General features: G+C 32.8%; 1 protein-coding gene across 5 annotated transcripts in view; it reads right to left on the bottom strand.

Moving 5' to 3' along the window:
• The window catches only part of sd (TEA domain transcription factor 1 homolog scalloped), a 212,733-nt gene that overhangs the window by 48,680 nt on the left and 140,897 nt on the right, over positions 1-23,156 (bottom strand). For 4 of the 5 annotated variants that reach the window (XM_085959218.1, XM_085959219.1, XM_085959220.1 and 1 more), the window contains one exon: positions 4,427-4,747. In XM_085959218.1, coding sequence (XP_085815344.1) covers positions 4,427-4,739 — 313 coding nt within the window. In that variant the 5' untranslated portion in view covers positions 4,740-4,747. The remainder of the gene's footprint in view (positions 1-4,426; positions 4,748-23,156) is intronic. The other variant, XM_085959217.1, reaches the window with a different exon arrangement.

Below are 23,156 nucleotides of genomic sequence, written 5' to 3'. Positions count from 1 at the left end.
TAAATTTTATGATCAAAAATGTCGAAGAGAAATTTAAATAATTTATTGTTTTAAAATAATATAATTAAAAGAAAACATCGATTTATCTAGGAAATTAAAATGTGATAAGTTACTATCCTTTTCATATAATATACCGAAACGAACTTTGGTATCGTGGCTACTAAATGCCCCTAGTACCTATCACTAATCACCCCCTCGTAATAGACAAATACAATCTCGGTAATTTAATCATTGCCATGTATTGCCCTACATCAACATATTATGAAGATTTAATATCATGCACAATGAAAAGCGGTTGATATATGACTGAAAAGTATTCAATTTAAAATCATTACTGGTCTACTTCTAGTCGACACGCGAACCGCTGGACGAAGCACTTTTTATCACCACATTTAAAATGCAAGAATGTAAAAGCGACCTTTATGGAAGTGATGCGAATACTGCAATATCGAGTAATAACACCCGTAGATGGAGTATAAATTTGCATACAGCTGTTCGTATTGTATTGAATAATATACTCGTAATATGAAAACTGTCGCAGTTCTAGCCTCTATATACAGCAATAAAACTGATGCATTCGTTTTATGGGGATTGTAAATCAATCGCAATCTATGAACACCGAACTAGGTACGTATAAGTACTGCATATTATTTATTAGTGAAATGTTCTTGAAATTTTTATAACGTACACAACGTGCTATTTTCTTTAACAAAAACGTGAATAGTATAATAATCTTCATCATCAGCCGGGGTCAATCCACTGCTGGATGAAGGCCTCCCCAAGCTTTCTCCAACTCTCTCGGTCCTGTGTCGTTCGCTGCCACGTATTTCCGCCGAACTTTACCAGTTCGTCAATCCAGCGGCTTTTAGGGCGACCCTGTGGCCGTTTCGTACCCCTTGGGTACCACTGGATGACGGCATTTGTCCAGCGGCCGTCCTTTCGGCGAGCAATGTGCCCTGCCCATCTCCATTTCAGCTGTTTGGCAACGTACGGCAAAGTATAATAATACTGCTATTAAAACATCCCAAAATATTATAAAATACCTAGGGTGTTAATAGAAAATCGAACTATAGAAAGTTATTCAATCAGTTAGCGTTTACATTTTATAATATATCGTAAAATGAAAACCCTGCCTACAGTAAATAGGGTACATAACGAAGACGAAAGACGAAGCGAGTCTTTGGATATAATTTTTTCACTATATCCACCCATGGCGTACCACAATATAGACCCTCTCTTATTTTCCTATTCGATATCTGTAAAAATATATAATATATCTGAATCCAGGGCTATTGTAATATATCTCCTTCCAATCAATAGGTGGCGAACCCAATGGGCAAGCAGGGCAACAGCAAATCGTCATAATCGTCGACTTAGTCTGTTTAAAAGAAATGAGCAGTTTTCATGAAAATTATATCGTGTTTTTTTTTCAGAGCGTGTGAATTCAGCGCGGAAAATGTTCTTCTGCTAGTACGGTATCCAAACGCAGCAACCGCACCAAAAAATATTTAATTTGTAAAGTAGATGTGGAGAAAAATTTCGACATCTTCGTGTGATACCTAACGTATTCTACGTTAAAATAACCAGAGTGTTTCAAAACATTTAAATGCATACATAAAAGTAAATACAATGAGTAAATTATTAAACTTCAAACTGTGAACGGGGTTTATTGATTAGGTAATTCGCCCATTTGAAAGCAATACTACTATAAAAATAGCAGTATAAAGTAGTAAAATTAAAATAGATATAAACTTATTATATTATGTACACATGACATATATTTTATAAGTACTAGGTAACGCATAATTATCTACTCACGATTCATCTAATACATGATTATTAATATAGTAATACTTGTGATTAACATACAATTCTGTAATAAACATAAGATACTTCGATCAGACACTATTGACCATAATAGAAAGACCATAAATAATTTTAAAACTGTATTTTAATTGTCGGGAAATTCTGTGGAAAACTGGTGATTAAACCGCATAATTATTTATTACCTTATAAGAGCATATTGTAAGAAACGAGTTGAACGACGTTTCGTAATATTGTTTAAAGTCGATAAGCCGTTCGCAACTTTCTAATATGTAGAACGACAATGTGATTCATTTTGTTGTTAAACTGATTGGATTTTATACGTAAGAAATTATATGACACTCTTGCAAACGGTAAGATCTTTATGCCAGTCAGGAAAATCTGTGGGCATGTTTATAATGTTCAAATCATATATTAGTAATAGTAGATTTTATTTAACAAGAGCGTCAAAATAAACAATAGTATGATTGCTACTGGACTACGTGCTTTTCAACCTTTTTTATTGGAGGAACACTCAATATATTTTAAATCTCGTGGAACACATACCTGACTGACACACATTAGGTTCGACAAGAGTAATTAAATATTCATTATCACGTCTTTACGTCTGGTTACGAATACCATTGTGTATATTATATTTTATAAAAAAAATGTTTTTACTACTTACTCGTATATTAAAAATATTCAATAATAACATCATAATGAATATCTAATCAAGCTAAACTTTTAAAATAATTCATTACTGATTTATTAAGATATCACGTGAAATCGGTGTTTTTTGGTAAATTACAAAAAAGCTACCAAGTGGATATCACACACTTTTGTAAGAAATCGAAAATTCTCGAAGGGATATTATAAGAAATTGAAAATATACAATGATGATCAAATCAAACCTTTATGATTCAGAAGGATTAGTAAATTAGTACAATCAAATAATTTCAATTGTCACGAAAATTACGCTTATGCAATCATTAGTGTTTTCCATTATGTAGGTACCCTACAATGTCGAGTCATGAAACCTGAGGGCAACTGAAGCCTTCAAAATGTGGTGTTGGCGAATGCTTGGTATTTCTTGGACATACCACAGGACCAACCAGTCGAGAGCCATCCCTTTATCTGGAGTCTCTGGATGATTAACAATATGTCTGAACGGCCCAGATAACCTGGAGAAACTGTTAGTTTTGGATAGCCTCCAAGGTAGACGAATCAGAGGAGGAGCATCGATGGGCTGGACCGACTAAGTAAGGAAGCTTACTGGGGTTAGTCTTCATTCTGCCCTGAGAGAAACTGAGGACCATGAGGGTGAAGTCTTGATCGCGCAAAAGATGACTGCATATCAGGCAAGTCACTATCCTCACCCACAAAGGTACGACTGAGATGAGAGCAAATAAAAAATTAAAAACCAAGTCGATAATACGATTAAATTATATTTGGATGACCTTTATTAAGGGTAAGTCACATAATTAAGTGTCGATACAAACATTCTGCGAAAATTCACATCTATTGTTCCAATAATGAAATTTTCCAAGAAATTATTAATCGTAATGACGTAGATGACATTGTTTGGTCAAAACAATAAGAATCCGTATAGAATTAACAAGAATCTGTACAAGCATTATTGAGAAATTATGATCTCAATAATAATAATTATGATCAATTTCTTAATATTGCTGTAGGTACGGGTGGTGGGTATGTGACGCATGTCAGGTCATGGAACCAAGACAATGCATGTCTTGGAAGTGTACTTCAATCTCAATTGTGTTGCGTTTGCGTAACCAACAATGGGTGCCAGGCTTACAAATCGGGAGTGGTTGGTAAACAATACATCCAAGACCCACCTTTGTCACACTCAATAATATACATACCTACTCATCAGTCTCGATAAGGTTATGGGCACATCTATATAAATAATATATAATGACTAATAATTGAATGATTTTTTTATTAAATGACATTATTGCTCGATTTCTGTCTTGTATTTTAGGATAGCAAAATTGCTTTTCAACTGAATCAAGCAAAAATATTGTTTTGTCCATAAAGCGGGTTTCGTAAATAAGTTGCATATTGTGATCCGCATAAGTAAAAATACACTAATAGAATATATTATTAGATCGATAGTTTAGTGTATGTTTATAAATTAAATATTTAATCCCAGGACCCAGGGGGACACAATTTTTTTTTTTGAATAGTACCTACTCAAAGTTTTTTTGAGGATTTTTTCGATTTATTTTAGGGCATAAGACCACCAATAAATTCGGGGGCCTTTCTTTAGTCATATATTAAATCCGGCGCTGATAGTAACCAACTAGATAAACTCCATCAAAAACAGACAGATTTTGTTTACATTATTGGTTTTAAGTGTCTTTATTTTCAGCCAAAAAGTCTTAAAATACAATGTCATTGAACGAATTATCCCAAAATACGCGGCGTTTATTCTTAAACAGTTAAAAGCTACATAAGTAAATATACATAGGTAGGTAGATGAATTAACTGGGAAAAAAATCATGTTGGAAAAATATTGGGTTGCAATTCCATGTATCAAAACCTTGGAAAAAATATTGTAAAAAACCTATAAGAAATAAAAAATCTTTCAAAAACTCACCGTACATCTTCCCTTCGTCAGAGAGGATGATCTTCCGCCTGCCGCAGGGGGGGTATATGGCGAGCGCCTCCTGAAAGCTCTGCTCGATGTCGGGGCTCCAGACGCCTTCCGCGTCCGCCGCCGAAAGGTCCTTCTCGTCGTCGCTGACGTCCCCGACGTCGACGAGGTGCTTGGGGTCGACGCCCGCCGCTGCGGCCGCTGCGATGGCTGCCGCCGCGGCTGCGCCCCCCGACCCGTTCGTGTCGGGGGGCCCCGCCGCGCTCCACGCCGACGCCACACTGCCCGGAACTCCGCCCGCTGCAACCATATACATTCGTTCGACTGATTTTAACGTGGCGGCTCTGTTTTCTTGGTGATTGGGTACATTGGTTTAGATATACGCAAACTATTAACCAAACTCCAGAGGATGGCATCGCAGCTCAGTGAGTGTTAACATTATTTTGACTTGTCAAATTAAAAGCTGGCGAGCATCGCAGACTTATGAAGCCATCCTCGCATCATCTGGAGCCGGCGTTAGTCAGTGATTGTTTGTATTATATCTTATATCCATACCTCTTGAATCAGTTTATCATACGTCCAAAAAGACCACTTTCGAAATGAACGCAATTAAAGACTTTTCAGTCGCTTAGTGTTTTTTTTTTTTTTGACTTTTTTGTTTTGGGAATTTCAGGTTTCTGTTATAAATATGTACCTATACCTACTCACAAAGTGAATTGGCTTTTAAAGATATATGATACCTTTGAACCTACAAAATCTGTGCTTCACTAATCGGACATTCGACATACTGACTCTGAGGTACAGACATTAAAAATCCAGCGATACCCTTAATAATTTGTTGTTTTTATTTTGGGGGATGACATAACATCTGCTTGTTGACATAAGAAATTATATTTTTCAATTTTAATGTAAATATTATTATTATATGTATTATCAATATTGTGTAAGTACATAAATCAATCAATAAAAGTAAAACTGAATAGCTATATCTTCTGACAATATGTACCTATACTAACATTGAACAGGACAGAATACGTAATAATAGTCCATAATACACTTCCGTAAAAACTGATTGTGTTATAACTAATAATACATACAAAAAATCACTGATAGATATTTTGCAGCTATTTGTAAATTATAAATACACTAATGATTCCTCAAATGGCAAATTAGCCCAGAAGCAGTTTAAATTTAATGTCTACGTCTATCGGCGGAAACGAACGATACGCTCAGTCGGTCAACTGTCTGTAATAATTATTATCCCCTCACACAAATCAATATTGCATTCTAATCGACGTTTTGCAGCACAAATAATGCAATAATTTTACGCTGTCACGTAAAATGCAGATTAACAGATAAAAATAGGTGGACACCTAGCAAATAGTATATTACACAATATCGGCCGAGTTAAGAGTCACTAAAAATTGAATGCATACCTTTTTTATTTGCCGAAAAATATATCGATGCTTATGTAATTACCAACACTAATTAGTTTGTTATAATTTTACTCAATGATATATTATTACCCGCCTAATATTCCCATCAACCAAACCAGCGCGCACCACCTCCGGTTTTAATCAGACGTATCACGAGGCAAGTAGGTGGTACTAAGTATCGCATAATGAGCATTTTTTGTTACGAAATTTAACGAATTTGGAAAAATGCTATGCATTCCGTTCAATATAAGTGGCTAGTGTTGATTCATGTGTTCATGATAGTTGTCCAATAAATCGGAAGCATCAATTGTTTGTTATCCCTACAAGGGTGCAGAAATAATCTGAGATTGGTATGCCATATTCGAGTAAATAGCTTCAGTTATCGGTATTTTCGACTTGTGTGAGGTGTGTTTAGAATTTAGATAAATATTGTTTTATAAATTCTTAAAACACGGTATTCAGATATTCAACTCATTCAGCGTACTTCCTTAAACTTATTTAAGTATTAGTATAGTATAGTTTGTATACTTATATAAGTTATATAGCATTGTTTTAAAAAAATATTTTATTATTATTTCACCCTTGTTTTACTTATTTTTATTTGTATATTTCTTGTCATATTGTGAAAGTTTTATGCATGTAAATAAACAAATGAATTGAATGCATATGGAATCTGATTTGAAGAAATATCTTGGAAATATGATAATGGTATTTTTTATTATTCATCACTCATCACAATATCAGAGGGAAAAAATATAGTAGGCATGAACCTAGTACACAACGCAATGAGAACAAAGGGCTTACAAAGGGAGGGTTGGTGATGATAATAATAATATGAGGTATGCAAATATAGGAAAAGGAATGAAAGGTAACAAAACCGACGTTGTTATTAAGAGCGTTATAATATTTCTCCCCCTCGCAGAGCGCAGACAATATTTACTGGCATCTCTTGAAATGTCATATTAAAGGCACTTCGTTATGAATATCCTCGATGTATACAAAGAGGGAAGACGCTTAAACACTAAGCCGCTTCATCAGTAGGTCAGAAAAAATATACATAATAATCCTTCATAAATCTATAATGAATTAGTCCAACTATCGATCACGAAAGCATTTTTTCATTCAACCCTGAACCAGCTTCACTAGTAGGGATATATTAGGAATTGGAACGTCGGACAGAAATTTCAATCTCAAAATTTCGTATTAATGTTTTCAATCCACTACCTGTATCAATAAAAGCATGAATATGATTTTTTTGCTATTAACAAAATCATCGAAGGTTTTCAAGCGTGTGAATGGTCAGTAGATCGGAAATGTATTTTTTTTCCGTTTCCGTAATTCCGAAATTATTATTATGACTACTTAATTGAAGAAATATATATATATTTTTGATATAAGTAAATACTAATAAAATAAATGCATGAGGACATAAATTATATTTTTCTAATATCTTTATAGTGACTTCATTGAGAAACTATCCATTTCCAATAAAAACATGTGCTATTTCACATGAAAACAAATACCGAAATCCAAAAAAAATAGATTCATAATTACGAGCAAACCATAGTAGGCAGTCAGTCTAATAATTCAATTGGTAAAATAAAATTTTTATTCGATTCATCGTCATATTGCAGGATTATTAAAAAAAAAATGTTTTACAAATGATAAAGTTCTGCGGAAGTACGTGGTAGAACAACGCACAGGACCGAGAGAAGTGGAAGCAGCTTGAAGAAGCCTTCATCCAGCAGTGGATAGATTCAGGCTGATGATGATGATAACAATACAATTACAAAAACAAACGTTGTAAAAAAATCTATATTTAAAAAATGTATTGGTAAATAAATATATTAAATCAATTGACGACCATGACCCAACGTGTGCGTGAATTATGTAATAAATAATATTATGTTATATTTGGATTAAACCAACAGTTAGTTATCTATCATAGTACCATATCCCGCAGCTTTCTCAAAGTTTTGAAATATCCTCAATAGCAGTCATTTGTTGCTCGAAGCGAGTTGAGCTTAAATTATATTTCAGAAGTTTATTTGATGCGAAAGGAATTCATTTCGGGGGCTACGAATTTTCATCAAATTAATTTTCATATTTACAAACATCCAAAATGATTTGATATAGTCCAACTGAGAAATGTTTATGTCTTTGGCTAAATAGACGGGGAAAATACTGTTTCTGTATGTGTACGATGTATTTCATGAATATTATTGTTCTGCGGGCCAACACAGGCGAATATAGGTGCCCTAATTCTACGCAGCGTCATAATATCGTACACAACAATTATTCAGCTTCTGAATTTTATGAGTATTACGAAAATCAAAAAGATATGTACCGGTATGTTGAGCGGTAAGGACTTACTATTAGTTTGGTTCTACTTTTTTGATTTCGAAATAATGAACACGTTACGACACGTTTTGACACCCACGGTGGCCGCGCGGCTTAAGCGTTGGACTATAAAGCCGTGGGTCTCAGGTTCGAATCCTGGGTCTGGCAAGTACACATATTGTTTTTCAATTTGTGTTAGTCAGGGTATGGACCTAATAGGTTGAGCAAGTGGCTGACATCCATTTCTCATAAAAAAAACAAAATCTGTCAATACAAACCTCCACTCTGTAGAGGCCCATATGATCCTATCAGGATCGGACATGTTCGGAACACGTTAACATACCTACATAATTTGGAAACACCTCAGAAACTTTCTTCTTCGTCGGGACATGGCTGAGGATCGTGCCCTAGGTGACTTGGCCGTCCAACAGCCTTCTTAAGTGTTTCCGAATTATGTAGATTGAATAAAGGATATTACGAATAAAAAATATATTGTATGAAAACACTCGTTTAATAAAACAAATAATATTTTTCAAAAAATAACAGTAATAAGCAATATTAAAGATGTCTTTTAGAAGGATCGATAAAGATAATGTTCAATAGGTACCCGATATGGTTTAAAAAAAAAACTCACAACAAACAAACAACTCGTCCTTATCATTGGTGAATGCACAGGCACTAATTCTGCATATTATGAAACATTTTCAGATTATTGAATATTCACTTAACAATCGTTGTTTATGACTACAGGATGTCATACTAACGAACTAACAGTATATTTAAGGATTCGAATCACATGTTTTCAACGGATGGTTGATCTAGTTAGAGCAAGGATTCATTCGGTTAGATTTGGGTATGTTAACAACCATTTATCGAAAAAAGATCTAATAATCATATTATATAGGTTGTATCAGAAAAGTATTTATCGATAATTTTTAGTATTATTCATAATAAGTTATTTATTTATTACCAATAGTAAAGAAACATACAATATACATAAACTAAGACGCAACATACCTGATGGTAGTCAATTGTCACTTTGCCATTTTAATTGTAAAATGTGATATAATATATTTAATGATTTTGATATTAACACCTGAATCAGGTAAGCTATCGCGATATATTGAAAACGTTCCACGAAGCACACAATATAGCATTTCGTACTTCGACAACGTTGCATAATCGATTCATGAAATCTATCGTCATTTGTTTGTAGTAACATCAGAACATAACAGAATATTCGCGTTTGATATTGCTCACAATAAAAAATAAAACAGCTGACAAAAACACGAACAGATTCATTTTCAGATTACAGCTGCCCTTTGCGAAAAACGACTGCCTTAGACAGACCTAACAAACTTTCTTGTGAAGGTATCTCCGGAAATCAAAACCGAAAAATTATATTATAAGATAAAAAAGCTCCCAGGCTAATTCACATGAATCATTTCAAAGGGGTTGAAGCGGGAAAATATCATACGTAGTAGGTACTTATTTTGCTTGAAGGAGGTAAACGATTATAACAAATGGAAAGAATGAGAAAACCCGCGTAGACCCAACCCAATCAAAATGTTATAATACTTATAATATACTTACATACTTAATTATTTTTGTATAGACAATTATTTCACCAACGAGAAGCTATGTCTATCTTTTATTGACAGGCTAATAAATTATAAATCAATGACAGAAATATTTGTAGATACTTAGTTTTAGTTATCTACAATTAATAATATATTCTCATGGTTAGCCGTTTTCATGCATTATCTCTATTATCAAAAAATTTTAATTTTAACTAGAGTAAAACTAAAACATGTGGTTATGTATAAAGGAATCTGTAAAATAATATGCTATAAAAATGAGAATTACGAACACAGCCGTTGTTAGTCCACAAGTTTGCTGCAACTGCGGTTTACGTAAGAATCAAATTAAAAATTTAGATACTAAAATTAAGCGAGCGTGAAATAATAAAAAAAAACACAGCAGCACAATATAATATGTTCAGTACATTTACATAGTAAAAGTTGCGATACTGAGTTTATTGCAGTGCAAAATTAAGTAATAATTACGTTGCCTTCGAAGGCTGGTTTGAATTTCGCTCATGTTTTCAACAGTATAGATAACAATATAAACAAATGATTATTAAAAGTCTCACATTTAAATACCATCTGAGAATGATCACTGGATATCTAAGCAACTGGGGACAGCTGATAATCCTATGAGCAACTGGATTTTCACGATAAAGATATTACTATAGTGTGTGGTGTTAATAATGTTATATTGAATGAAAGAATAATATTAGCATAAAAAATTCACCGATTTCATACATGTGTAAAAATGAATGAAAAACATTTTCTTAAAAGCAAGACATTAAAACCTTGAATAAGCTAATTTCAAGACTGTGGTTCAAATGAGAATATTATATATATATGACGATGGGTTATATGAATACCCAAATGAAGTGAATAAAAATAGATTCTTACCTACTATAGGTAAGATAGATATAGAAGGTATTGAAGATGTCGAAGGGTAGACCCCGGGTCGTTACAACCGAATGCTTCAGAATAATACAAAATTTTCATAAATTCAGAATGGACAGATAAATGTTCAAAGTATCATTAGTTTATTTAAAATTTAGTTATAGCTTTCCAGTACTACTTCTTATGTGAGTAAATGTGGCGTGGGACTTACTATTTGGTATTTAAAAATAACATTAGTAACGATGATCAGCGCATCTATTCTATACACAAGACTGCTGGCGGCCGCTACGGCAGCTAAATAGGGTAGGTTTGTATCGAATTATTAGCACTTATTGAAATAATTACAATAGGTTAGCCGTCTAAACAGTCAAAACTATCTATCTCGTTCTAAACTTTACCAGCCAAAAGAAGTGCTGTTAAAACATATTGTAACAATTACAACTAACTTATTGTAATTGCTACAATAAGTGCAAATAATTCGACACAAACCTACCCTATTTAGCTGCCGTAGCGGCCAAAAGCAGTATTTTGTATAGAGTAGATGCGCTGAAATAGATAGATAAAATACGTTTTAAAAATATCGATTTCTGCCAGCAATACTAGAGTACTTTGTTTTGAAAATGTCATCGAAATAATGTAGATGCAGTATTTTGTATAGAGTAGATGCGCTGAAATAGATAGATAAAATACGTTTTAAAAATATCGATTTCTGCCAGCAATACTAGAGTACTTTGTTTTGCAAATGTCATCGAAATAATGTAGATACATATTTCAAAATATCGGAATAACTCTAATTACAAATACATCCTTTACGGTTTTAATAATATATTATTTGATAGTAGGCTTCGTGGACATAATATTTTCTGTTAAGATTTTGATAAGCATTGGTATATTATGCTTATACTGAGACCACGTGTACTTATAATATCGTCTCTGTTCTGGCAGAACAGACTAACTGGAGAATACTAGTTTTGAGTAATTTGACTTTGAAGTTTTTAAAATGTTTGAAATGGTGTTTGAAATCATGTGAGTTTATTAAGTAATCGTAAAAAGGATGACTTTAAAATAAAGACTGTTTATTTATTAAGAAGGTTTCCAGACGGTAAAGTTTGAAATAAGGAACATTTTGGTATAACTAACTCAATACCTTTTTTTCGAATTAGTGTCTTCTGCCAGAACAGTGACGATATTTACTTATTATTTTCCAATAATTAATTGTAGTGGCGGTTTCCACTCATATGCGTGTTCAGATTTAAAATAATGCCATCTCGAAGGCTGTCGCAAAAAACAGTCGGCGAGTAAGTATATCAGAGGAGACGAAAGCAACAAGCGAAGTCGCGAACCATAATACTCGGGCCGTGGAATGTCAGCTATGTCTCATATTTACAAGAAATATGCAGGTATGAAAGATTTATAATATGAAAATATCAAATGGAGAATTTTATAAAGCGTTCATGGTTGCCGCTCTGCCGACCCGCGCTTAAAAGGCATTGCGCTAGTGATAGCCAACTAAAGACGTAATATATAAAACGAGAAAACATGCTTTAATCACGAATGAAATATCTGAACGTGGATCGAGTATATCCTGAAGATGTCTTGAAGGTTGATGATTTAAATTGAAATTTATTTATTTACAAGACGTACACATTATGGAAGTACACCGAATGAACAAATTAAAATTAGACTTTAGAAATTACTAGAAATAATTTTCTAACGCAACTTCATAACTTCTTCGTACATAACATAACTACTTCGCACTCTTGCGGTTCACAAATAATTAATTAACGTAATTAAGTAGGTTTTTCATTTAGAATACGCCTGAAGTAGAGAGTAATGAAAGATCAAGAGGTTATATGATATATTATGCTTTTTTTCCTTCCCACTGACAACAGTGGCGAAGTCTTATCTATTTATTAATTTTACTAGAAAGAGTTATTTATATGGAGTTAAATATCCTTGAGTATTAATGCAATGATTATTTAAAGGGATTAATATCTACTTTATCAATATAGCCATTTCTGATATTTTTTGCAACGTATTAATTTTGTTCATTCATCATCGTTCTTGGAAACGTCTCAAATCTCTTAAGTGCCGCAAGCTCCTATAAATTCATTAGCCTCGGCTGGGATGCCGTTTTATCTACACAGTTTATTGTAACACTGCTCTGCGATAGACATAGTTATTACTAGTATCTACCTCAACCAAAATCAAGGGAATGGGACGATTTGGCACCGCGAACTGGCCTCCGCCAATTGGCCTCCGGTAATTGGCCGCCGGTACAATCGGACGCCGGCCCAATTGGACGCCGACCCAATTGGCCTCCGGGAGGATTGGACGCCGCACAGTTGAATTAAATGCGCAAAGGAATAGACGTACGTTACGATTTGTTGGAGTAAATAAGCAAGTCAGTTTAATATGCTTCTATCTTCTCAGTAGTCGTACCTTATACATTTCGCGCTTGACACATTTTTAATATAGATTGAGAATAATTATTATGCCTTATGATGTTTATTAAAAGAAAATAATTCTTCCCTCGTTAAAACTTAAAGATGTCCAAAATCAATTAATTTATTATCTATACATGGGTACTTATTTATATTTACAACAAATATTAAAAATAATGTTAGATGTTAGAATGAAAATCACATTATATTTCAGCGTTTTATCGACTTAATATTATAATAAAGCTTAAACATGTATATTATTATGCATAAATGCGTATTTTAAGATGGTATGAAATTACAAACAAAATATTAAGTAAGTTATCTGCTAAGTATAAATGTTTCAGTAGTTTGATTGATAAACTACTTAGGTACTGGGTGCCGGACGAAATCCCGAAGGCCGAAATCCCGAATGGCCAAAATCCCGAAAAATAAAAAAATACAAACATCAATAATTGCGCAATCGTGAGCGCAATTTTTGTAAGAGAGACAAATCCCATTTTTGCGGAAAATGGGTTTTTCCGATTGCGCAATTTTTTCAGGAGAGACCATTTTGTAGAACGAATGGATTTTGTGTCTCTTGCAAAATTGCGCAATTCACGATTGCGCAATTATTGATGTTTGTATTTTACATTTTTTTTATATTTCCACAAAAAATAGGTTTTTGTGTCTCTTGCAAAAATTTCGCAATTATTGATGTTTGCGTCCAATCCTCCCCGAGGCCAATTGGGTCGGCGTCGAATTGGGTCGGCGTCCAATTGGGCTGGCGTCCGATTGTACCGGCGGCCAATTACCAGAGGCCAATCGGCGGAGGCCAGTTCGCGGTGCCAAATCGTCCTAGACCCAAAATCAACGTGACATTGACGTCTATGACCCTATCAAACCACAACCACACCCGGTCTTAATCGAGCGTATCACGAAACCCTACGTTCGATGTGAAGCATCTTATTTTTATGATTGGGAATGTCTCAGGAGCTGTTACCCAAGACTAAGATCGCCATGTACTCAAATGTGCTTTGACTGAATTTACATGACTTTAAGTTAAAAGTACCCGGGAGAGATGAGCATGTAGAGGCAATATTAAAAATTGTAGTACGTAACAAAAGCTAATACAAATCTACCGAAGTGAAGAGAACTTCACGTTGACAGTATGACGCCACAAATTTTCGAAATGCAATAAATTGGCCTCTGTGGTGACCAGGCCGGACGGTCCAATGGGCCCAACAGCTGGTTGAACCGACTTGAGCAGCTCTTCCCTTTCCGTACACATTTTAGGACATTCCCAGCGGATGTGGTTTGCATCCTGTATTTCTCCGGCATCAACGCGACAATTTTCATTGGTTAAAAATGAAGACTTTACTTTACGTTTTAATACGTGCCATAACGGTTTTGCTATTATGCAATTGTAAAGACCCGGCGGTTCTCGATTACTGCATATCTGAACGTGAAATAACTCCTCACTCGCAACGAGTTAAGGTAAAACAAATAAGCTGCTGATACTCGCTGCTTGCTTTGTGTAAGATTAAAATGTGGCCAAGAAGGCATACGAGGAAGTTAGAGATAATAATAATTATTATCTGGTTAACTTCACCAGGTATAACAATACGTCAATAAACAATCGATGCGTATTATTATCAGTACCTACCTACCTACCTAACAACGGAAAGCTTAATTTACGGCTATTTCCGTGGTATCGATATTGGTGAACATAAAATATAACAATTCAACAATATACTTACCTACCGTTATTAATTAAAATAAAATTATATATTATACTAATTCCATATAATTTAATGTTGGATCAAGACAGATTTCATCTGTCAGTTGAAGCGGTCGTAACCAGTCCAGATCGCTATTAGATTATAATATTATGGAATAAGTGTTGTATATTATGTTGTATTGGTAAGTATAATAAATTATATTTAAAACCTTATTTGTGTGTTATATTTCTCTCTAGATAACAATATTTTAAATAAATGGAAGCCAAGATAATACATATTAATTAAATTATAAATTAATTTACTACATTATCATTATCAAATATTTGTATTTGGAATCCAACTTTCTATAGCCAAACGAAAAGCCAGATAATATACAAAACACTGCTGAGCCCAGTCCTTACAGATATAATATTGGGTCATTTCAAAGAAGTCACGATCCTCGATAGTGAGGGACACAAAAACAATGATGTATAGGTACATTTTGTAGAAAAGACTAATGCTATTTAGATGTGAATCCTATTTTAAGTTATTGTTAGAAGCGCCTGAAATCGCGTAGGTTTGCAAAGCATAATGTTCGTAGAGCCTTGGGCTACGCGACGTTGCGCACCGTAAGTCAATCAAATAATATCCACTTTCTCAACTTGGCATTATTTTTTTTAATATTTTAAATAAATACATACTAACTCTAATATCAGGGTTAACTGCATTATCAAATTAAGGGTGATCGCAGTGCCTCTGCAAGTGAATTTGAAAACAGTATGTTAATACATTTTATTGGTAATTTTCATTTTACAACGTTTTTCTTAACTCGTATTCTTATTTGTCAGGTGGTTCTTTGTCCGGTACAAATCTTGCAATCGATTTTTAACTAACTTCCCGACTAACTAGACATTTGAAACTTTTAGAATATATCAGAACACGATGCCAATGAATTTTTTTAATAATTTTAGCCAACTTTAAGTAGAATTGAATTCATTTTCAGTTAATTCTGTTTTGTATGAAAAGTTATTTCGACACAATTATTGGTTGCTAGGGGTCCGAGGTCCTAGCAACTAGATTATTAATATATACGTGCGTTACTATGGAAATCAATATGACATGTCAAAATGACATTTCAGTATTATTTCTATCAAGTACAAATTTTTTTGATCGTTTAAGCTAGTCAAGTTTATATGATTCAACAGAAAATTTAAAAACGTATATAAAAAGTTCTTTTTATCTTGTAATTATTTAATAATCAATACGTAATATATACTATCTAAAACATCAAATATTTTTCTTTTCTTTTAATTTAAAACAATACTTATTAAGGTGTACTAATAAATACCTGACTTCCAAATAATGCACATACTATATCTAAGTATGGTTTATTTTAAATAAAATAAGTTTATTTTTTAACAAAAAAACATAAAACTATATTTTAAAGTAGGAATAGTCAAATCTAATTAATCTGAAGGATGCGTATTGCTTATTTTAAATTATAGTAATCAGTAAAATATATCAAATTGCAGATTTTGCTAAAAACGTTACTCTCCCGCATTAATGTACAAATAAAAAGTGAACAAAAAAATGCCAAATATAACGCTCAATATTATTCAAAATATGTTTAATGTATTATTTAATGGTAATTCGATGTTTTCATATTGATAGCAGTACGTACATGAATTGAAAATACATATCTAAAAGCAATCTAGCAGATAACCAGACAGTAAAAAGAATATATCACAGAATTCGTACCGAAATAAATCTGAAAAGTAAAACAAGCGAGAATTGAAAAAAATCAACCCATTTCAAATGATAGGACAACCGTAAATCTGCCACGAGTGACATTATACTGGATTTTACAGGTACACAGGAAGCGTCATTTCCTATTATAATACGAGTATATATATATATTATATTATTATCTTGGTGTATTGTTTTTTCTCCGTAAGGGATACAGGAAACGGTATTATAGTATTAAAAATACCCTTTAAACAATTATCTTGTATCTATATTATAGATAGATATTTAAGTAGGTAGGTAAGTACTCAAAATTTATAAGATTTAAACATGTTGGAGAAAGTTTTTCACTAATCGCAATTTAAAGAAATTATTATAAATGTCTACACGTTTAATAAAAATCATGTTTTGTGAATTTTACCAAAATTTTAACTCACGTTTGAAATATTTTGGAGAAGAGTTTTTTTAAATAGCCTACTTCAGTTATTTATTATTTATATTTTTTATCAATAATCCTACTAAAATATGATGCGTATACATACTGATAAAAAGAAAAAAAACAAACACGAAAAAAACAGATAACATCCGTATGCATAAGTTGTTTTAAAGAATACTCTCTCGTAAAAAAAATCAAATGTAAGTTAGAATAATTCTGCATTCAGCTGACGACTTGTTCTTATCTAACCGGTTAATTTCTTCCTATCCCATTGAATTGTCGTCAATCAAGTGTAATCGGGTATTAATGCCCAAATCCATATATTACTCTAAAATACCGAAAACTTAACTTCTACAATTCGTCCATACAAATTTATATTGTGTTAATTGTTAATTATTTGCAATATACTAATATATCTATAAGCTCAACCTAATTTTGAACCCGCTCTAAACCTTGCATTATTCGTGATCAAATCCAAATTATTATAGTCTACCGTTCCGAAGATAAACATTATAGCCCGAATAGGTGTCAACGTAAATATGTAAGTACCCACAAACACTCGGTTAAATTAGAATTAACAATAATAACTTAGTTTCAAAACCATTATAATGGAGTTCTACCAACCGATTAATGAATATCGAAGATATGTCAGCCTATGTTATTATATCAATGATAATTATAAAATTAAATTAGTTAGGAAATACTTCGTTTGCAAAAAGAATTATTTTGACAATGGTGTGAAAACGGAAATAGCTAATAAATCAATCTGTACTTGCAATCAACCTAACGTATATCCTTTTGTGGATCTCAATATGTTATTATCTGTCATATTTATGTATTTCTTCATTACTTTTTAAAACAAACATGTATTTAATATATTGTCACTTTACAATAAAGACGGAAACCTCGATTACAAACACATTATGTTTGATAGGTACTACTTTGTATAAAAATAGTTAAATAATTCTGGATAGTTTTGTTCCCAGTAAATCCAGCAATAAGCGGCGCTCAAACCAGCCGATATTGGACGAATAAAAAAGAAATAGGCGCAATAAATACACCCTTATAGCGCTCTCCCCTGAAAAGGGACTAGGGACTCGCGAGCGGGGGATGGGACCGTATATTCTGTATATTAATGATCACGCTAGTGCTCTGAGGAATGCGGCATTTAATATCGGGAGAGCACTTTGTATTATGTAGTATACGAGTACGGAAATATATTATACAGGGTGAGAGTGTGATAACTGATAAGCCCCGATTCGAAATATGTACGAAACGTCCGCCAAAAGCGCAAAGCGCTCATGGTAAATAATGTGCGCTATAAATCCCCCAAATTCGAATAAAGTCTAATAAATAATATATGAATTAATATTCTAAAGTTAGCCATGTAATAATCCAATCATGCACACGCGGAAGAGTATAATAGAATATATACATTTTTTCTATATTTAGGAGTAATTAGCAAAAATACTCATTACAATACCACTTACGGACTTCAGGATTAGTGCTTTTTTCAACCAAAGGATTGGACAAAAACAAGTGAAATTTGAAATATTGTATGTGTCTGGTACCGACGACATCAATATGAACCTCTACTAGACATAAATATTATGTAACATGTAAGCACACAATTATTGAAAATCTATAAAAACAACACAATATGATCTACAAAAATTATTTGTTTTTAGTTGAGATCTGATACAGTACAATTTTTTCAATGTTTGTTTGGACGTAATTGGTTGACCAAGTGGCTAACTAACATCCATTTCTCGTAAAACAATAATCTGAATACAGCCTCCACTCTGTGGAGACCCAGGATTGTGATCTTCTTAGGATCGACATGGTAAGAAAATGGAATACTTATGTAATTTTGCGACCAAAAATGCATTTTGAAGTGAATATAATATATTCACGTCAAAATGCTTATGGAATAATTATTACAATATAATACCATTCTGCGTTAACATGACAACATTATTTACATCCATTACCAACTGAGTGAACATGGGCAATGAAAGTCGGAAAATTGATAACAATAATAAATTCATCGTATGAAATATCAAACAATAAAATTTACGTAATTAAACACAGAAGCGTCCACGATAAATGCTTACTGTGAAGTGAAATAAATTATTGTGAAGGTTTAAGAGTTCGAATCCCGTATCTGGTAAATTCACAAGTTGTTTGACATTGGATCCAGGCGAATTACCTAATAGATTAATCGTACCATGTAAAAATATATTTATGTTTATGATAATAAAAAAACGTATTTCCAACAATCTAACATTCTTGTGTAAGATGTGTGTATATTGAGTATTGAATAAAAAATAATAATATAATCAATAATTAATGGCAAGTGCAAGAACGTTATTAATATTTTTTGTTAACGCTTAACATCATCTATAATCTTATAAGTATTATAATTACCATGAATAAATTATATACCTACACAAATGTTCTAATTATTACATTATATACACATAGATATAGTTAATTTTACAAAATGTAGTAAGTTTTTATTAGACACCTAATTAAATTTTATTGACATTTTATTACGCTTTTAAATTACTTCCTACTCATAGTATATAGGTAAGTTCCTAGATTGCATTGTATAGTACCCAATTAAATGTTTGACTCCTTGATTGGAATATAGTAAGCACCCTGTGTCTAAAAGGTATATGAGATCGGGGACATATACACAGGGGCGAAAGAGGAGCTAATTTATAACCGTTGGGCGCTTCTCTACAGAAATTATTCATAATGTGTTCCTATTATATAACTGATGTGAGATGAAATTTAATTGCGGTGGGGGATATTTGAAGGTTGGAAACATGCGGCTACGGAGTGTAGGTCAATGCTGAGGAGTCTTCCAAATACGAATTAATATATTAATTACCTATATTCAATTATATAAATTAGTTTCTTGGACGAAATGTATTTAAGTTGTCACGCCATTATCAAGACTACCACAATCGACTGACTAACTGAAGGTTTGCTTACATGGACATAGTGCTAAACATCAGTAATCACTACTCGCACTAATACCGTCACGTGTAAACATTCCGAATTAGTAGTGCGAGTAGCGAGCACTAATGATTAGTACTAAGCCCGTGTATAACGCTATCCGCGCACTAATGCTGCCGCGACCACGACCTAAGTGGTTGCGGCCAACGATATTTTTTATAATTTAATACTAAATCGTGCTATTTAACGCGCACTTGAAACACGTATGGCCGTAACTACTAGTGCACGTGGAATAGCACGATTTTTATGTAAAATTATCAAAGGCTGTGTATTTCTGTGATTGTTTATTAATTGGCGGCTGCATATACATGACGGGATAACTCAAAGCATGCTACTACTATACTACTGTCATTGAGATTCATCTAATGTACAAACATGGATATTATAAAAATATACATAATGATTGTATTTATTTTTTTAAATTGTGGTGCTTATCTGTTTTCTAGTTAAATAATCATTCTCCTTTCCAGCGAAATCTCTATAAATACAAAGCTATCGCACGTTAATATAAAATGTTTTTTTGGAGCTACAATTATCAATGTATGGATAAAAAGTCCATCCTGTTAAATTTGACGAATTCAAACTAAACATGGAACTAATTAAGTAATATGTTAATTTCAAAGTAAACATTTCAATTATAAGATTTTTTTTTTAATTTTTCAATTAAGCTAAAAAATAAAATATAAATTATCTCTATCCGGATAAAACAAAATACCAGACCTTCGTGAAAAACAAAACATAAAAAATAAATGATTAATATAGGTACATAGAAACTGTCGCATGATTAAAATAAATCGTGATAATATTTTGTTATGTCACATTACTATACAGGAATTTTGCTTTGTAATGATTCTTGACAGTTTTCATTATGATAATGCCTGTTTTATTCCGGCTGTTAAAAATTTCTAAATACATACAGAGTTCCCAAAAATACACAGGTAAGTACCTACTTATAAATTTGTGGGGTTAAAATGGACACTTTATATATTTATAATATATGTGTGAGTGTGCATATTAGGTTATGTTATGGCAAGCATACAGTACATTGTATTAATATTGACAAGGTTAATAAAGGATTATTTAATAATACGCTTCTGAGTAATTGGAAAAAATATGGATACGGTCCAGACACGGAATTACAGTTATAATATATTATTGTACCAGTTACAAGAAAAAAACTAATTGCGACATGAAAATTGGAAAAGCTACAAGATGTAATACGCAGAAATGAAAACAAAAAACAGTCAAGGGGCAGTACAATGAGTCAAAAGCCACGCTGTGTTTTTCTGCAAGTAGATTTCCGGCGCGCTTGGGTCACAGTAAGATTGAAGTGAAAAATCGACCAGTTCCGTGATAAAGAATAATGAAAAATAATTTATGGCATTCGACAAGAGAAATAAAGTCGCCTAATTAGTATTTCAAAATATACAAATGCCACAGAAGGTGTGTATTATGTATCCCGATTTAGAATATTTTGGGTAAGGGTGTGAGTTGCGTTTTGTGAGTTGACTTGAATATATTTTGATATTTTTAAATTACCGTGTAGGTCAGGGGCGGGCAAACTTTTTGGATGGAGGGCCAAATTCAAGAATTCAAAATGAGCGGCGGGCCGCAAGTAAAATACCATTTTTAGATATACACTATTTATTATCACGAAAAATAAACATTACAAAAAAATTAATGAGAAGAATGAAAGTGTTGTACATTTTTTCAAATTCAGGTGTTAATTTTGTGGTTGGTATTTTCAAAACTCCTTATAAATGGGCATCGGAGATATTTGATCGTAAAGAATTTTTATTGAGGTTCATGATCGAAAATGTTTGTTCACATATATAGGTTGATTCAAAAACAACGAACATTTTCCTTGCATAATCTTTAAGTTGTTCGAATTTGTCTGAATTAAGGGCATTGTAAAATTTGGATATATCTTCACGACGATGCAATTCTCTTAAATCAGTGTCACACTGCAGACCAGTAATCTCAAGTTGTAGCTCTGTCAGTACACTATCAATATCTATTGAAAATGGATAGCGTACTGTTGGTAAACTTGTCTCAATTTTTCGGAAATCACCAAATCTTTGTAAAAAATCGTCATTTAGAGCTTTAATAATTTTACCATATTCTTCAAATTTATATTCTGGTACATTCAGCAACTTCAAAGTTGGAAAGTGGTACACGTTCTTATTCGATATTTGTCGAAGGAACAACTTGAGTTTTAATTGAAATCCATTCAAACTCTTCACCATATCGTGGGCATATATTTTTTTTTCCTTGCAACGCAGAGTTAAAAGTATTTAAATGTGACACGATGTTCAACATAGAAAATAGTGGTTACATAGTGTGAGACGAGACGCAAGGAAGACATACTGAGATAATACATTAACGAAACAACAAATTCTTCAAATTTTAATCTATTGTCAATATTTTTTTAAAAAATATAAAAAAGTTATTCGTTATCAGAAGTAGAATTAATGATGGCGGGCCGCAAAAAAATACCCGGCGGGCCGCAGTTTGCCCTCCCCTGGTGTAGGTAAAGGTTACCGCTTTAGGTCCAGATGCAGGGATGTCACCGATTAACATAACTAAATGTCAGATGCTCAATCACACTGTTCGGTCGTTTATTGACAATCACATTTAAATGGCAGTATTGAGACACGCAAAATCGAATTCAATTTATTTATTTCCATATTATAGTGAACTAGACTAATTACAAATTCAAGACGTTTAGAATATGACCTGAAAAAACAAAGAAATAGTAACAAACTGTATTAAACGTATATAAACAGTAAAATACAAAGATTATTAAGTAAGTAGATTATAAGCTAAGTAAACCATATTTTAAAGATTTATATTCATCTATGTAGGTGTAGTATATCAATATCCTGAGCGATTTGGTTGAATAGATTGCTGCCATAAATTGTACACAATATACACAATTAAAGCAAATATATTAGAAGCGGAAATGGTAGCTCATCGCCAAGTTTGATGAACACTTACATACGATGATCACAAGCAAATATCATTCCAAGTCCATTTTTTATAAGTATAAAATGAAATGTTAATGCCATCTTGTGGAGAATTTCTTAACGTATGTTTCTGAGTAAAAACATTTTCGGAAAAATAAATCTGTGTCCTA

Source organism: Rhyacophila brunnea, unplaced genomic scaffold, assembly GCF_057557595.1.
Source record: "Rhyacophila brunnea isolate RB1 unplaced genomic scaffold, BYU_Rbru_1.0 scaffold_8, whole genome shotgun sequence".
Taxonomy (NCBI): domain Eukaryota; kingdom Metazoa; phylum Arthropoda; class Insecta; order Trichoptera; family Rhyacophilidae; genus Rhyacophila; species Rhyacophila brunnea.
This window is presented reverse-complemented; position numbering and strand designations above follow the sequence as displayed.